This window comes from Propithecus coquereli, unplaced genomic scaffold (genome assembly GCF_000956105.1).
Source record: "Propithecus coquereli isolate 6110/MARCELLA unplaced genomic scaffold, Pcoq_1.0 Scaffold27, whole genome shotgun sequence".
NCBI classification, from domain to species: domain Eukaryota; kingdom Metazoa; phylum Chordata; class Mammalia; order Primates; family Indriidae; genus Propithecus; species Propithecus coquereli.
This window is the reverse complement of record NW_012148285.1, coordinates 9,519,855-9,538,676: the sequence shown is the minus strand read 5'-3', so window position 1 is coordinate 9,538,676 and position 18,822 is coordinate 9,519,855. Positions and strand designations below refer to the sequence as shown.

General features: G+C 50.2%; 1 protein-coding gene across 1 annotated transcript in view; it reads right to left on the bottom strand.

Moving 5' to 3' along the window:
- The window catches only part of SNX29 (sorting nexin 29), a 496,896-nt gene that overhangs the window by 53,166 nt on the left and 424,908 nt on the right, over positions 1 to 18,822 (bottom strand). Inside the window, exon 19 of the mRNA XM_012647575.1 lies at positions 18,145 to 18,285. Within this exon, the coding sequence (XP_012503029.1) occupies positions 18,145 to 18,285 (141 nt within the window). The remainder of the gene's footprint in view (positions 1 to 18,144; positions 18,286 to 18,822) is intronic.

Here is an 18,822-nt window from a genome sequence, read left to right as displayed (position 1 = left end):
CAGTGGTGGGTGGCGACACTCAGCAGGGCAGAGCGACGGGGCGGGGGGTGCGGGAGCAGCGAGGGCGACCCGGGATCGGGGGTCGGGGGGACGGCAGAGTCCTCTCTGTGGCCGTGGTGACGCCCGTCAGCACTCGTCAGAGTGATGTTTTAAAATTCATGACACAGGATACACAGGATTAGAGAGAAAGGCACTTATATTTAAAGGTGGTTATCAGAACTGCAACGTAGCAATGCACGTGCTCCCTTGCTGGTGCATTAAATAACAAGGTCTAGTGACAGGTCTAATCGCTGCTGTAACTTCAAAGTAGTGACCTTTAACGATATTTGGAGACATCTGCAGCAACTGTACTGCGATACAAAAACACATACACGTGGCTGGTTTCCACTGGCGGCAAAGCCACAGATACCAGTACTGTTATTATGGCGCATTGTCTAAGTTCACATTTGAAGTTCTTGTGTCAGGTAGGGGGTAGTGAGCATACAAGCATAATTCCTCTTCACCGATCACCTGAATTTCATCCTCAGACCCCAGGACGAGAAGTGCCAGGCTAGAAGGGCAGGCTGAGCTCCTTAGCTGGCCACTCCGAGCCTCAGGGTCCCTACCTGTGAACCAGGGCTGGGAACGGTGCGTGCCCTACCCACTGTGGGGACGTGACGAGAGTCAGGAGCCAGGGGGATGGCATTAAAAGGGCATTTTGGTCAGGAAATCCCAAATGCTACCTCGGCCTAGCAACCACCGCCACGAGCAGTTCCTGAGCAACCCCTGTGGGCCAGGCCACGATCTAAGCCTGTTCCCTACATCACCTCCCTTCATTCTCACAGCAAACTCAGGAGGGAGATGCCATCATCCTGACACCTGAGGCCACCATGGCACAACGAGGTGACATGCTGGTCTACACTGGCGTCAGGATCCAAACCCAAGTACACTGACCCCAGGGCCCTCCTCTGCTGCCTCTTAGCGCCACTACTCAGTGGTCCCAAGGGAGGTAAATGCCCGGAGGAAGCCAAGAGAAGCTGAGCCGGACTTTATTTTGAGCCGGAGCCTCAGTTCCAAACCTCGCACATCTGTATGGAGCACGTCGTCGCCCGCCGGGCTCAGAGGCAGTCCCAAGCCTGGACACAAAGCAGGACCTCAGTTTCCACCAAGAACTAGAACTTCTCCATTTCCATGACAGGAAAAGCCATACGGGTCACAAAGAGAGGGAGCGTATGACCCCATATCTGGCGTGCAGCTGGCCAGGTCTGCCTCTCCCCTGCTGCCGGCTCTGCCTGGACACTCTGCCATGTTGCGTCCTGGCTAAATACGGCACATCCTCCATGTGTCAGGGTACAGGTCCCCGCCTGGACCCTCGACTAAATAGAGTCCCCTCTGTCGCAGCTCCCCACACCATCCCTACACACAAACTTGGTGCCGCTTGAAAGTATCTTTCTTTATGGGTTTGCTTGTTGAATGCCTGCCTCGGCTAGGCTGCGAGTTCCATGAGGGCAGGGACAGCATCTATTTTTTCACCCCTGTCTTAAACACAACTGTTGAGCGAATCTGAATGAAGCACACACAGGAAGAGAAGGAAGCAGCAAGGGGTTGAGCCCTGCCTGCTTCTGGAAACTTCCAGTTTTAGCCTAGGAGGGCGAGACAGGACATAGGCACATCCCGATGTGCCAACACAACACGTGACTCTGCCCACAGCAGGCGTGGCTCAGAGCCTGAAAGTCTGACAGCTGAGCCATCTTCTTCCTTAGCGGGGAGCAAGGTGAGACGGGCAGGGCGGAAACGGGGAAGAGCCTGTTGGAACCAGACGGTGACCATAAAAATGACAGGGAATGGTCTTCCAAACTGTCACGTGTGCACAGCTCATCTGGGGCCAGTCAAACGTGCACATTCTGATTCAGGAGGTCTGGGTGGGGCCTGAGATTCCGCGTGTCTAACAAGCGCTCAGGTGAGACTGACGTCACTGGCCCACAGAACACACTTTAAGTATCAAGGTCTTCAGAAAGAATAGGTAGGAGGTAGAATTCCAAAACCATTCTTTGAGGTACTTTTTTTATGACTCTTCTCAAGCCACGCTTTGGCTGGAAAGCCTGGCACCAACTCGTGAACACATCTGCCACCATGTTCCTGGTTCCTCCACACAAGGGCACGAGGTTGAGAGCAAATGGGCCTGTGGAGGTTGCAGCAGGGAAGTGGAGGTCCCAGGCCCGGCTTTCTGAACACCTCCACACCTCGCTGTGTAACCTGGAGCAAGTTACTTGCTCCCTCTGGGTGGTCCTCCGTCACTAGCCTACAGACCGGCTCTGTCAGCATTACCCGAGGGCCTTTCAAAAATGCAGACTGCAGGGCTCCCCCCTAGAGATTCTGATTCACTAGGTGTGGAGTGCGCCTGATCCTCTGACTGTGTAAAAACCCCACTGATCCGGGCACGCGTCCAGAGTGGACACTACCAGAGGAATGCAAGGGGCGGTGGAACTGTCCTTGGTGCTGACCAGTGGCGAGTGATGTGGCCTAAGTACAGACCGAGCGAGGATCCTTGGGAGGCAATAATTTACCACTTCGTTTGAGAATCTGGGAAAGATGCAGCCGTCTTTTACCCCGCTTGGGTGCTGGCATTACCAGCACACCCGTCGGCCGCCTGGAGCACAGAAGTGCAGCCTACCACATCGGAAAAGAGAAAACAGTTGTGTTCAATTACTTCCAAAATCAATGCATCTGAGGCATCTGCAAGAGTCTCCGAAGCAGTGGGAAAGACATGATCTACAGCTCTCCAGACCTGTCTGGACGCAATGGCATCACCGAGGGAAATGCTCCACACAGCAAAACCGTTTTTCATTTGCTGCTCCAGCCTGAAGAATGCCTGTGCGAAACTCGCGTTTGTGCTGTCTTCTGGGACTTCCCGCGGGAGGAGGGGGGAATGAACACACGCGAGAGAAGAAGATAAAAGGCGGAAATGAGAATTAAGCAGAATGCCAGGTCTGCCCGGCTGGCTCTTCTTTCTAGCTTCCCAAAAAGATTTACACGCCTGTCCAAAACCAACTATGGCTCCATTACCCGGCATGCAAAGCAAGCCAGTGCTGATATCAAGTAGCAGAAGGTCAAGTCCAAACGACAGTTCACTGCTAGCTTCTGAAAACCCTACACCTCTCTACTTGCACCCTTGTCTGTCAAGGGGGCTAAATAATTTCACTCTGGTTAGCATCTGTGGGTCAATACATTTTTTAAAAAAAATTTGTAAGTAAAAATTCTATGCTGTTCAGTTTATAACTTAAACCTCCTATGGCCTGGGTCACCTTTCCGAGGACAGATCTAGAGTTAAATCCCTTTGTAACTGTTTTATATTATTTAGAGATTATTAGAAGTTACCTCTACTTTGTTAATACGTACATTATCTGCTCTCCCTCCCACCCCCACACTGTAAGCCTATGTAAATGGGGCTCTTTGTTTAATTCTCTGCTGTATTTTCAGTGGCTGACACAGAGTAGGTGCTGAAAAAAGATTTGTTAAACAGATGAATAACCATGTTCCTCTTGATATGTTTGCAGCCTCTGTGCATTTACTGGGCCAGTCTCTCCTACTACTGGTCATTGCGCACACTGCTTCCCAAGTGAGCATTTTTTTTTAAACGCAAGAACTATTTTTTAAAACCATGCCACCTTTTTGTTTGTTTGTTTTTTGCTTTCAGGATAAAAGTCCAAACTCCTTAGCTAAGCATGCAAGGTAACTGGCCCTGCCTGGCTCTTCTGCCTCACCTGCTAATGCACACACATGTGTACCTGCTGCTGGTGGCACACGCCATGTGCTCAGTAGGCATCATGGGCCTGAGGAGGTCCATGAACTCGGCTTTCAGAAGTGCCATTTCCTCTGCCTGGAGTTCTCCCACTTCACGCAACAGCTGAATCCTGCTCGTCCCTCAAGACTAAATTCCAGCAGCACCTCTGTTCTGAAGCTTCCCTGACCTCCCTCTTTCCCTTCTACCCCTGAGCTGGCTCCCTTGTTTTGCCTACTCACTGCCCATGTCCTTTTCTTCTGAGGACAGTTGCTTTCCTCGGGGAAGCAACCTTCTCCCACTCTCAGTCCATGAGATTTGGACAGGATTTACTCACTCACTCCCTTACCCATGACCTGGCCAAACGTAGCTGTTGTGACTGGCCCTGGGACAGGCAGAGAACTCAGATGGGCCAAGGAGTGTCAGCACTGAGACTGAAACTACTAGGAAACAACTTGCTCTTTCTGCCTGAGTTGCTCAGCTGATACAGTGAAAGCCTAGAGGTGGGGGACCTTCTTTGCTGTGAGAGGGGAACCTGCCTAAGAAAGAAGCCAACCCAGAAAATGCAGGCAGAGAAAGAAATAGGCACATCAACAACATGCAAGAGTCTGAGCACACAAGAAAGAGACTGGCCAAGATACAGATGTCTGGTGATATCAATGAGCTCCTGGATCCAGCCATTCCTGAAGTCATTCCTAAGCCTCTCAGTTACATAAACCAATAAATTTTTTAAATTAAAAAATAGTTTAATTTTGGTTTTGTCACATGCAGTGACACCACCACCATCATCATCATCACCACCACTACCATCACCATCATCAACACATCACCACCACCATTCACCGTCACCACCACCCCATCACCACCATCACCACCATCATCATCACCATCACCATCATCACCACCACCACCCCATCAGCACCATCATCATCACCATCACCATCATCACCATTCACCGTCACCACCGCCACCACCACCAACATGAAACATAAGCCATGTCTCGGGCAGAATGTGGCCTGTGGGTTGCCAGCTGACCACCTCTGCACTGGGCCCTCGTCCATGTACTGTTTTAGCAGCCTCGCACTGGAGAGCACAGTCGCCTATGAGAGAGTCTGACCTTCCGCAGCCCCCATCTGCCCGGTTGGGCTCCACGTCCCCATGTCCATTAATCCCCTCTCACGAGTCCTTAAGGACTCTGTATCCCCTCAAACCTCGCCAGCACCTGCTGCAGATGTTCTGCCAACGCCCTGTCACGGTCTCCCTGCTGCACTGAGGCCACCCAGCCGTCCTCCACAGGCAGTGACATCTTCAAACTACCAATGGGACCTTGTCACTCTCCTGCTTAAAATAATTCACTGGTTCCTCCCCGCCAGCACAGACAGACACGCCGCGTTTAGACAAATAAATAACTGCATTTACAAAATGTGCTAACGCCATAAAGGGGAAAACAAGAGGCCAAGAAAGCACAGGATGGAGGGAGCTGACTTGTGCTGGACAGCTGGGAGAGGATTCTCCGAGGAGGCAGAATTCAAGTTGAGACTTGACAGAGGAGAAAGATGCGGCCGCAGGAAGGGCAAGGGACAGAGTGTTCTAGAAGGAACTACATGTGCGAAGGTCCTGAGGCAAGACAGAGCTTGAGGGTTGGAGATTTAGGAGGAAGACTCGCACTGTCACATGAGGTGAGGCAGGGATGCTAACTCCTCGGCCACCAGGATGCCGAGAGGATTAAATGAGAACACGCAGGCGAAGTCCTGGCACCACGCCTGGCGTGTAGTTAGCACGCAACAGCGGCCACTTTTCTTGTTAACGTGGTTCCTCTGAGGTGAAGAGGGGCTTGTTTACTTCCTGCTGGTAGGAATAGGGCTGCCTAGGTCACCAGGGAGAGCTAAAAGCAAGTATGGAAGTCTCCTTTGTGACACAGAACAGTTCCATTTTCACCAGCTTATGAGGATCAGGCACTTAACTCAAAAAAGCTTCAAAACTCATTACAAAAAAGAACTTCACTTTCCCTCAGGAGGCAGAAGAGCTGAGGAATTGAACGATGAGAAAGTTCCGAGGGGGTGGCGAGGCTCAACGTGGGTGTGAAGTGGCAGAGGAGACTGGCTCTCTCCAGAGCAGGTGAAACCGCGCCCTGCGCTTGCGGCACACTGGAAACTTGCTGGACCCCACCTCGGAGAGGGGAGCTGTGGGGCGGGGTTTACTCTGGGTCCATGTTACCGTCGGGGGCCCAATGTTCCTTCAAGAGCCACGAATCCAGCCTCTCCTGATGCGAGACGGAGTCTGTCGGTGTGTGGTGTCTGACGGGAAGTTGCTGCTCCCCCAGAAAACCAGTCCGGCGAGGAAAACAGACATGTAAGCGAGTGGGTGCATTGAAACCTTAGCGGATGGCGGGGCAGGCTCGCAGGAGGCTCACGGGGGAGACAGAGGTAGCGGGTTCTAGTGTGAATGGAGCCAGAGTTGCCACATCAACAAGGGGACAGGAGTTCTGTCTTCATAAAGAAATGCAAAGACAAAGAGTAACGTCCAGAAAAACATGCAAAGATCCTAGATACCAGTAAGATAAATACCCCGGTTAGAAAAATGACCAAAGGATGCACAAAGGCAAGAAAGGGAGGAGGAAATTCGAATGACTAAAAATCGCTAATAGATCATCAACCTTATCAGCAACTGGGGAAATGTGAATCAAAAACACAATGAGATACCGTTTTTCGCCCATCGTGTTGGCAAAAATAGAAATAAATTTTAAGTCAAACAATGCTGAGTGTAGTTGAGAATGGGGAACGATGGGAATTCTCATCCGCCTGGTTGGTGCCACCAATTGGAAAGCGATTGGGCAGGAGCCAGGCAGTGGAAGACATGCATGCCCTGTGAGCCAGCAGCCTGTTCACACGGCCACGAGAAACCGAGTCTCAGACACGTCTAAGCGGCGACGTGTATAAGGACGCTCGCCGCAACAACATGTGAATAGGGATAGTTGTAAACAATCTGAATGCCCACCAACGGGAGAATAAATAAACGCAACGATGAATGTCCTACAACAAAGTGCAGCAGTTAAGGGTAACGAATCAGAATGCCGAGCATCTAAATGAATAAATCACAAAAATGTAACACTGGCGAAGAACACAAGTTGTGAAAAGACACAGAAAGAAGGACATCACTCATGCGAAGCAGTAAAAAGAAAACTTCCTCATAATCATACGTACTAAAAGTATAAAACCGTGGACAGGAAGGATACGGGACAACTCCACGGAGTAACGCCCTCTGGGAGGACGGTGCCAAGAAGCTTCGGCTGTATTTGTGATGTTTCATTTCTCTACTTATTAACGTTATCACATCCGGACGGTGGTCCATGCGTGTTCACTACATCTTCCTGCGCATTCTGGAGCACACTTGAAACATTCTGTCAAAGTTTTGTAGGAGCTTAGAAGCAAATAGGACAAAACGGTGAACAGCTATTAATTTTATGGGGTGGGAACATAGCTGCTTGTTATCTTATTCCCTGTATTCTTTGTCCCTTCCTTTAAGAAACTGTCACTGAGAAACTCATCGGTAGTATCTACCCATGTGGAATACAGGACTAGTAATTCTGCTCCTGAGTACAGACCCCCATCGATCAGGGCTTATGTCCAGAACACACGCAAGAACGTTAATCACAAACTATTTGTAACAGAACCAGACTAGAAGCCACCCAAATATGCACCAACAGTGAAAGATAAATAAATTGTGGTGTGGTCATATAATGGAATACTACACAGCAACAAAGACAAGCCAACAACTGCCACCTGCAACAACATGCGTGAATCTCACAGACGTGACGGAGAAAGATGCCAGACACGAAGGGGTGCGTGCTGTGTGATTTCCTGCATGTAAAGCTCTAAAGCAGGCAAAGTACTCTATCGTATTAGAAATCAGGACAGTGGCCCCCACTATGGGGAGGGCATGATGGGAAGAGGCTTTTGTAGCTCTGTTAATGGTCTATTTCTTGGTCAAGAGCTGTTTGCATAGGTGTGTTCAGTTGGTGAAAATCTACCAAACCGTACCCTAAGATTGGAAGTACGTTATATCTCAACTTAAAAACAAAAAAGAAATCCCCCAAAACTCACCACCATAACAACAAGAATAGAAACAAAGAGGGGAGGAAGAGGAGAGAAGGGAAGAAGGAAGAATGAAGATGCATATGTCCCGGTTACCACAAATTACAAAAGAAAGGAAACCCAATCAGCGAGGCTTCCCTGTAGAGCTATGTTTTTAAGCCGGCATTTGAAGCCTCAGGACACGCCAGGTGCCGTGTTAAAGAGCTAACTTGCGTTACCTTGTTCGCTCTTCACAAGAGCCCATGCTGCCAGTGTCCTCACCCCCGAGTGACAACCGAGTGTTGCAGAGGCTGAGTGACCTGCCCGAGCTCACGCAGCCAGCATGTGCCCCGGCAGGCTCTGATGGGCAGCGAGACCCCACAGCCTGGACCCGGCCTCTGCATCACACGGTTTCTGAAGACACACGTGGCCCGTGATGCTGCAGAGAAGGGCAGGAGAAAGGCAGCGTCTTCCTCTAGACATGAGGGTTCTGAACCCCAGGAAGGTGGTGTCGGGAAGTGACCAAAATGGCAGCAACTTGAGAGACTGAAAATGTTTTTTCCAGCGTACCAAAGATGAAGCAAGATGGCGATACATAGTTCTCAAATATTAATGGGAGTACTGAAGGGAAAGGTAGCAATTATTCTCAATTATTCGAGAAGAGAATAAGAGCTGAGAAGTACCCTTCTGAGTTGTGATTTTAATCAGTTGTCCAAGAATGTGAGGAAGAAAAGCAGATGGAACATGGGCTAAGTATATTCAGAGGCCTTTAGAGCAGGAAAGAAAGATTAAATAATGACATACAAGTAACCTAACAGCCCCAGAAATATTTTGGCCAACGTTTAATGCCCAGCAGAGAGTCAAGTGTCTTGTAATTTGTGTCAATTACAAAACCAGTGGGTTCATCCCAGAAAGAGAGGCCTCAAACCCAGCCTGGCATGAGGGAAGCAGGGGGCCTGGCTGGTTGGTTAACAAGGAAGGCCAGACCCCGCGTGTGTCCAGTAAATCCTCTCTGTCACCAAGAACGGTGAAGGCAAAGTCTTTGTAGAACCTCCTGCAAATATCACTCAGCCAGTATCCAGTGAGCAGGTCCGACAGCACCACGTGAGAACTGAGCGTGTACGAACAATAATCAGTGGACGTCAGGGAGAGGACCGAGGAGAAAGGAAATTGAAAACCAAACAGAATGGGTGCCACACACCAGTTTCCACACAGCTTCAGCTCATCAAACTCGTCTGACTGCGCACCTACTACGCGCCTGGCACTGCAGCAGATCCTGAGACGACAAAGACTCGGTAAGGCCAGGCGCTGCCCTCTACCCCCTCAGCGCAATGTTGGGGCTGGGGGTCGGAGAACTGCAATCAGACCACTGCGATGTGGTAGAGCACGAGAAAGGAACCCAAAGGAGGGACGGCTCACATCCTCGGGCCAGGGAAGGCTTCCTGGAGGAGACATCAAGGCCACTGTGCAGGGTGAGACCTGCCAGGTCTGTGCCCCAAGGCCACCAAGGGGATGCTCTTGCATTCAACCTCTCCACGTGCTGCCCGTAGAAGGTTTGTAGGACGGGAACAGGACGGCAAATACACTTTTAGTTGCTGGCTCTGGACTGCTGGTTTACAAATGACCTTAATTTTTTTATTGGATTTTAATTTGATACGATAGAAAACTCCTCCCAAGAAAGCCCCACTTATTAAATCCATACACCTATACACATTCCAGTCTGAGGCTCGTCAATGTCTCTCTCTTAAGATGATTTTTTCTGGCAAGATGACTTCAGCAACTGTTCTCCTGGAAAATATCTTAAGAGGCTTTTACTGTATTAAAGAGAAACACAAACGTGTGATGTATAATGAGCCCAATTCCTCTCTTCCACTCGATTGAAACATTAAGTACCAGGACTATTTAGACAGTGGCTGGTGGAGCATCAAATGAGACACAAACTTGAGTTTATGGCTTCACTCGTTTGGAGCTGCTTTTCTCTCCGAAATTTCCCTCTGGAAAACTTGCAGGGCTGGGGGATGGCGTCTGAGCTCCCTGAGTCTCCGTGGCGAGCAGGTGGGGGTGGTTCAGCGGTCATCTGGATTGTCGGGATGTGAGGGACTTTCTAGCGGGATCCCCCTGAGATCGTGCAGCTCCACACAGAAACCTGCGGTCACTGACTTTCTGCACCACCAGCTCCCAGATCCCGGCCTGGATTTGCAGAGCTTCCAGACTAGGAGGCAGGGCAGTGTGGGGGCAACAGCAGAGTGTGGCTTGGTCCCTGGCTTTGGCACTTACAAGCTACGGGACCTCGGGCAGCAAGCTTATTGTCCCTTGCTTCCTTGTCGATAAGACGTTTTATACGACAAGAAAGGCACGATGAGAAGATGAACAGAAATCCCCCGAGTGCATGACGAGCCTGGCATAGGATGGCTGGGGTTACTCTACACAAAAGCGCAGGGTGCGAGGGTCCTAGAGGGACCAGCTACGTAGGGCTCAGAGTCCCAGCATCGCAGTGATGAGAATGCGCTTATGCATCTGCTGGCTCCATCTTCCCACCAGCCCCGGAGCCCCTTTATTTAGCAAACCAGGACACGGCACTTACCATGTGCCAGACGGTGCTCTAAGCACCTCACAAATGTTACCGCCTTCAGTCCTAATAAAAACAACGCCAGAAGGGCTGTGACTATTCCTGGTATACAGAAGAGGAAACTGGCACAGAGAGGTCAAATAACACGCCCAAGGCCGCACCGCTAATAAAGCCGTGGGAATCTTTTTTTCTTTCTTTTCCTTGACTCTCGGCGTCTGTTACAGCCCCTTACTTACCAGAGCTGGCAAAGTCCTGTTGAACCAATAAATGTATAATTGAATAAATCAAGGAGCGACTACCTCCCAGTATGTTTAGGATTACCAGGAAAGTTCACGTAAACCCGCAGGTGAACCATGAGGGCAACAGCCCCAGCTCTACCAATGGCCCCTGGTGCGAGTGGGGTGGTGGGTGCGGGGGGACAGAGGCAACCGAGTCTGCCTTCTCCCGCGCCCTGCTCGCCACAGCACCGGGGAGGAGGAACTGACTTGGGGAGTTCATGTAAACGCCCACCACCCAGGCGATGGCTGACTAACCGACGCCCCTCCACCCTCCCGGGTGCTCTGCGGCAGATCTGCCGGCATGAGAGGCCAAACTCGCAGAGGCTGGGGACTCCGCAGACCACCTGCCTGGACCCACATGTCTGCCTGGAAGTTGCCAAGCGAGATGGCCTCGGACGAGTCACTTTACCTCCCCATGTCTCTGCTTCCTCATTTGTGAAGTAGGATAATAATTAAGAGTGCTCTACTCCAGGCAAAGAAAGAGAGGAGCGCAGTAGGCGGAATAATGCACCCCGCTAAGATGTCCATACTCCAATCTCCAGAACCTGTAAATATGTTACCTTCCATGGCAGAGGGCCTTTGCAGAGGGAGTTAAATGAAGGACCGTGAGATGCAGATTGCCCTGAGTAATCCGGGTGGGCCCAACCTAATCACACTCCTGAAAAGCAGAGAACCGTCCTCTGCTGTGGGGAGAGGAAGACGTGGCAGCAGCAGAATCGTCAGAGAGGGGCAACGTGGAAGACGGAGGAAGGAGCCACGAGCCAAGGAGTGCCGGCAGCCTCTAGGGGCCGGGAAAGGCCAGGAAACGGATTCTCCCCAGGGCCTCCAGAAGGAAGTGCGCCCCACTGACTCCATGATTTCAACCCGCTGAGACTCACGTGGAACTTCTGACCTGAACTGTAAGACAACAAATGTGTATTGTTTTAAGCACTAGGTTTGTGGCCACTTGTTATAGCAGCCACAGGAAACCGACCCAGGACGTACAGAAGGAAAAGATGCCCTGACCTGACGTGCTTGCCCCCTGGCTCCCTCTTGGAGACTCAGGCCGGGGAGCCCTGCTGGCCCCTGGGGGAAGCGGCTCTGATTCTCCCTCCCTGGTCTCCGGATAGCACCAGGTTCCCTCCTCCAGCTCACACGGCTCCTCTGTGGGGACTGACTGACCCGTCATTCTCCCCATGAGACTGCCAACCTCTCGAGGACAGAGACTGCACCTTAATTCACCTTTGTCTCCCCTACGCCCAGCACGACAGCCCTGCACTCCGGACACGCTCGCCTGGCGGAAGAGTTCACTGGCCTTGGCATCCTGCTAGAGGTCCGCTCGCTCCCACCTCTGCGCCTGCCGTCCCCCAGGGCTGCGCTCAAACGGCACCTGCCAAGGAGCGCGGAGGAGCTTCCCACGGCTTGGCAAGCACCAGCCGGCCCCCCCGCCACACACGGGTGCATGTGCTTTTAACGAGGATGGTAATGCATAATTTCTCCAACAGCCTGAATTATCTGCGGCTCCAGGGAAAGCGATTTCTTTGCCTTAATGCCAAATGAACTTTCAGAGATCGAATCTATTATTCTAAGAAGGAATTAACAGTCTCTCAATTCCTTGGGCAATAATGTGGGCTTTAAAGTATCATCGCAAACGCGTCCTTTACCTAAGCCCTCACGCGGGCGAAGCCCACTCGGACAGGGAGCTCACCAGCCGGCTGCCTCAGACCGTCAGAGCGCCGGCTTTCCTGCCTCCCAAACCCTGCCTGGCTTCCCGCCCATTCCGCAAAAAGTACTCAGCCAAGAGCAGACTGAGAACAACCTCCCGAGTCACCTTGAAAGTTTTTCTGTTCACTTTTGGAATTTAGATTTTTTGAATGTGTGCCGAGACCCAGCAAAGTGAAGAAGAAAATAAAAGGAAAACTCTTCCATTTAATTTCTGTTTGTTTATTCATTAATTGGAGCCATGCATATCTTGGAGTGTCAGATGCTATTCTAGCAGCTCGGGACAGAGCAGTGAGCAGAAGCAGAAGCAGACCCATGTTTTTCCACGCCGGGGCAGAGAGACAGGTGATACTTAAGGACAGGAAGAAGCCACTTCAATGAACACTATGTGCTGGGAAGAAAAAGCAGAGGAACAAGATGGACAGTGGACCGAAGGCAGCATGAATGGGGCCAGGAGAGGCCTCTCTCCGAGGAGGGCAAGTCTGACCTGAGACCTGATGAATCGGAAGAGCCCTCCATGCAGAGATCTGGGGATGGTCCTTCAGGGCCCAGCGGACAGCACATGCAAAGGCCCTGAGGTGAGAACTGTGGATGTCTGAGGACAGCAGAGTGGCTGGGTGGAGAGGGAGGGAGTGGGCATGAAATGAGGTAGGGAAGGGGAGGGAGGTGGGGGGGCGTATCAGGGACACCCCACAGGCCACAGTAAGGAATCCTCATCGTAAGTACCAGGGTGTCACCAGAGGGTTTTAATGTATAGTGACACAATCTGTTTTCTGTCATACAAACCTCACTCTGGCTATAGTGTAGAAAATGGACCGTGGAAAGGCAAGAGAGGAAAAGGGCGGCCACACAAATGCTCACACCAGAGACGACAGTGGCTTGGGTTAGAGTAACCCAAGCTGGGACTCGAGGAAACAGGTGAACTGTGATTATCTTTTGGAAGTAGAGCCCCTAGGCCTTGCACGCTGGCTGTGGATTTGTGGCACTATGTTCCCTTATTATCTCGGTCCTGCTCAAAAATGTCATTCAACAGAAGAGCTACCCCAGGGAGGGCTGTTAGAGCTGGTCACTAACATTCCGGTTCTCCTCCTGGGCACACAGCAGGAGTAGACTCCTTTGCTTCTGTGGCGTTAGGCATGGCCGCGTAACTAGCTCTGGCCAATGAAATAGGAGTGCATTGTCACGCACCACTCCCAGAAGGAAGCTCTAGGAGCCACTGCCTGATCAGCCTCTCCTCCCTGCTCCTGATGCTGCCATCACGACAACATGCATGGAAAGGGAGCACCCAGCCTCCTGGACCCCAATACTGAGATGAGCAGAGCCCCAGCCAACTTACAATGGACACAGAACGTGAGCCAAAAACATACCTTTGTTGGTTTACATCACCAAGATCTTGGAATTCTTACCTCAACTAATCAGGCCTATCCTGACTGATAAGAGCTCCACACCTGTGATATTTAAAAGTTAATGAGTAACTTTAACACATGTCTATCGTGGCTGGACTCGGCTACACAGGAATAAACGTCATGGAGTGGTGGACTGACATTTGGACCACTGTCTTACCATGATTTGGGCTTGATGTGGGACATGAAGGCGTGGACACCCCCAGGGAGTGAATTTACAATTACCCACACACATGGCATATACAAGCAACAAATCCTTTGTGAAGATAAACGCTGGGCCCACAAACTGTAAGATATGCTAACTTTATCAATTACAAAAGGTTCAAATTGGGGTTAAGGTCACATTTCAATTCTAAAACTGTCAATCACCAACGATGGCCTTGTGGGGGAAATACACAGAAATTCAAGCTAGAAAGGTACTCCTTTGACAAATGAGACAAAGCTAAACTGTGTTTAATATTTCCTTGGATAATGTCCATGCCTATGGATTCTGCAGTGAGTCATTTAACAGGTCCCAGGCTTAGAGTAACAAGGCATGCAAAATTGGACCAACCTAAAGATGTCTCATCTGGATGCATGCCTTAATGGTCCTAGTGGACAAATGAGTCAACCCTAAAGTGACCCAATCAAAGAAAAGATTCTGATGTGGTTGAGTCTTCTGGGCCAATTTAGAACCAAAGCTCTCTAGACATTTTGCCCTCAGGATATCAAAGTAAGTATCTTGAGCTATTAGGCCCAGCAGGGGCCAGGGCAATCCCGGCCTATAACCGAGTTCATCAGTGGCCTCTGCTGGGTGTTGAAGGTCCTGCGTATTGACCCAATCCTCCCTTGAAAACCAGAAGAACTGCTCAGATCCGTCCTGGGCAGCAGCCCAAGTGGACTTCAGGGAAGCGGGTATGTCTTAGTCAGCCAAACACAGAGAAGAGGAAGGAATCAAAGTACACTCATGGCTCTACTGGCTGATTAAAAGTTAAAGGGTAGCACAGGCTACAAATGGGGCCGTGGCCCCAAGACGGCTCACGAGCTGTCAGATTCCTCAGCACCAGAGGAAACTGTCAGATCCACCCTGACCACAGGAATCAGAACCACGAACTGGCTAAGAACCAACTGGTGCACTCATACAAGCTAGTCATCACTGGCCAAGCCCGCCAAGATGGTACCTTTCATTCTCACTTATTTGCACATAGGGTTAAGGGAGAGAGTAAGAGAAGAACATCGCTCTACTGGCACAGACTTCACGGGGAAAAGTCCGCTGACCTTGGGAGTCAGTCCCAGGACTCACAGGGATGGATCTCCTCCGGCCTGAGGATGAGGGTGGACAGCAGAAGCAGGGCCGTGGGTGACCCGCCGCAAAGGGTAGACCCACTGCAAAGGGTAGACCCACTCACAGTCCCTGCTCCCAGCACAGGAGAGGCCTAGGACTGCCTCACACTCTCCTACTTGACTCAGCTGCAGAAAAACCCTTCTCCTCCTCAGGCCTGAGCTTTGTCTCACTAAACTTGATGCTCGAATGCCAGTGTTCTCAGGATTGGTGTTGTTCTTGGTAGATGTGTTTTGCCTTAGACAAGTTTTGCATAACTATGGGGCTTGAGGAGGTACAGGGTGGGAAGGGAGTTGCTGCAGCTGCAGAGAGAGCGTTTAGTAACGTGAGATGTGTGGTAGGCTGAACAACGCCCTCACAGATGCCTAACCCTTAATCCCCACAACCTCACATGACAAAAGGGACTTAGCAGATATGATCAGGTTACAGATCTTGAGATGGGGGGATCATCTTCGATGATTCCGGTGGGCTCAATGTGATCACAAGGGAATTCTAAGAGGAAGAGGGTTGGAATCAGAGACAGATGTGACTATGATGACAGAAGCAGAGGTCAGAGTGATGGGACTACTCTCTTTGAAGACAGAAGAGGGCCACAAGCCAAGAATGTAGGTGGCCCCTAGAGTTTGGAAAAGGCAAGGAATGAATTCTCTCCTGGGGTTCCAGGTGGAACCAGCCCTGCCGACACCTGGATTTCAGCCCTGTGAGACTGATGTTGGATTTCTGACCTCCAGAACTGTAAGATAATAAACTCGTGTTGTTTTAGGTCCCTACATTTGTGGTAATTTGCTGCAGCAGCAACAGGAAACTCACATAGTAAGTCCTCACTTAACATTGCTGGTAGGTTCATTGGAAACTGCAACTTTAAATGAAACGACGTAATGTATGCTGCAGGTAACTCTTGTTAACTCTTGTTTCTATCAATTAGCCTAAAGTAAAATTGGTTTTATTAGACAGCACTTCATTTCACTTAAAGTCACAGTTACCAAGAATCTATGGATGACGTTAAATAAGGATCTACTGTGCACAAGACATTTCACCATCCAAATTCCCTCGGTTTTGCCTTGTGCTAGCATAGCTTCCCCTTAGAGCAAGATGGCAGACAGGCCAAGTTCCCTGGAGAAGGTGTCGTGGAAGAGCCAGGCAGTGTAATGCTTTTTGCAAATGAGAAAATGTTACAATGGTAGTGCATTGGTTAGGCAGAATTTTGTTTTATGACACTTTAAGACATTCTGGATGGGTCCCCAAGGTTTGTATGATCCCACAAACCCATTAGATTAAATCAGTATACAGTTTTCCCCTTCATTTCTAAAGAATTATTATACTCCTTGTTATGAACAAGTATAGAATTTCTAAGTTTTCCATGTATATTTCTTCAACAGAAAAATGAAGGACAGATTTATTCTGGGCCTTAGATAAACCTACATTATGACTGTTTAAAATGAAAATCCAGCAGACCTTGCTGTGCTCAGATTTCAATCTGATTTAAACAGAAATCTATGCACATGTAAACACAACCATCAGTAACAGCGGTTTTCCCTGTGGAATTCCCAAGTGCTGGGAGTGGGTTATAGAAACTCCTGTTCTGTTTTTTTACGATAAAGGTCAAAGGAAGTCCTAGCGAGGTGCCTCTTGAAGAGAGAAACTGGGGAATTCGCCCCATGTGGAATCTGCCACGTAGCTTTGCCAACAGGCTGGCGCAGTGGTTCTCACGCTTCTTCCCGCATCAGCATCACCCTGAGAGCTTGTCAAACCCCGACTGCTGGGTCTCAGCCCCGGAGCTGCAAGGCAGTCAGTCCAGGGTGAGCCTAAGAACGTGAGTTTCTGCCCAGCTCCCAGCAGCTGCTGCTGGCCGGGGCCACGCTTCGACCACAGTGGAGGGACCACGCTCAGTACGAAGCCCGATTTCTCGCACACCTGAGACGGGCCATGACTCCACCTCCTCCGACTGAGCTCTCCCTGCCAAGCTAGCAACCACGCACTGAAACTGTTGATGCGCTTCCACCCCCTCCTCCTTGATTTTAAGCCGGGGTTTCTCTAGCCCGGCTCCACACTGGAATCACCGAGAGACATTAAACCCCTCCACGCCCAGCCGCAGTCTAGATCGGCTGGATCAGAAAAGCGGTGTGTGAGGTGGGGCATGGGCGGTCCCCAGTGGTTCGTAAAGCTCCCCACGTGATCCAAAGTTCAGCCGAGACAGAGAACTGCTGCCATAAGCAAACACGAGGGTGACAAAACGATGCCAGCTGCTGAAGCAGACAATTCCACAGGACTCTGTGCCAGGCCCGGATGCAGGTCTGTCTCTTGCAGAGCTGGCCGCAGCCCTTTGCACGATGACATATAATAAGTGCCCAGTAAATGCCCACTGAATGATGAATGAATGAATGAATACTAATCAACCGGCAAGCTTGTGGAGGGCTAGTGCCTTCTTCTCAAGGGTCCCTGGATGAATACGCAGAAACAAATTAAGTCATCCTAAAGCATTAAGCTTCATGAGGCAAGTAACCCTACAATAATAATAAAAAAGTTCTTTGAAAAAGTTCTACCCCGCAGTTGTAAGTCTAAATTAATATCATGACTACTGTGGATGAAAACTAGAAAAAATATTTTGGTCCAGAACAGCAGTCAGCAAACTAATCCACAGGCTGAATCCAGCTGCCACCTATTCTTAAAACCAGAATGTCACTGGAACACGGCCACACCCATTTGTGCCCGTACTGCCTACCGTTGCTTTCGCACTACGCCGGCAGAGTTGAGCATCTTCTGTTGAAATTGTACACCCCCAAAGCCAAAAATATTTACTCTCCAGCCCTTTACAGAAAGTTTTCCAACTTCTGCCCTAGAGAAATAGGGGACACACAGAATATATAATGGCAACTGTCTCTAAGTAGTGGAATTGTGGGTGACTACTTCCTTTTCTTCCCTACATCAGCCATCTTTAAGAAGCGTGCATTTTTAAATAATAGACCAAAGAAGAAGAAACAGTCAGCCTCGACGCGGGCAATAACCAGCGGGCTGCCTGGCTCCCCTCGGTGCTGGTACCTTGTTTCCGATGGCCTTCTTGGGTGGGAAGTTGTAGGCCCTCACTTGAGGGTACTTGTTTTGTAACTTGTGGTGCAAACTCCTGAACTCCGTATACCGCCGATAGACGTTCCATTCATCATCTTTGATCCGGATGTAGACCTGTCAAGAAAAGGAAAGAGAAAATGTAAACTTCTCTTAAAACCCTCACTATAAGGGATTAGGATTTCAGCAAAGCTCCGCCCATGCGAACCAGCTCCACCTGAGCAGGGTCGCATCTGTCCCGCACACCACTGGACGTCCAGCTCCTGCAGAGAGTAAGGACTCCCCGGTACTGGCTAAACAAACGGCACAGGAGAGAATGACTCCACCTGGCAAGTTACAGGAACAGCACGCTGTGTGTCATTTGCCTAACGTCAGCAGAGATCAACAGCGGAGATGCATTTTCATGCTTTTGTCACATGCGTATTGTAGTACTAATGGTTTGCTATTGTTCAACCTCTCTGGCCATTTATTTTCTCATCTGTGAAACGGAGCTAATAACAGCACCTCCCTGCAAAGGCTATACAGACGGCGAATTGATATATAGGCAACACAGCGATGCCCGCGCTCACACAGACCACACAGACAGGGTGGAACCCAATTTGGGGAAGCGGGGAGGGGACCAGAGGTGAGCTCTGCCCAAGTGGACAGAGCGTC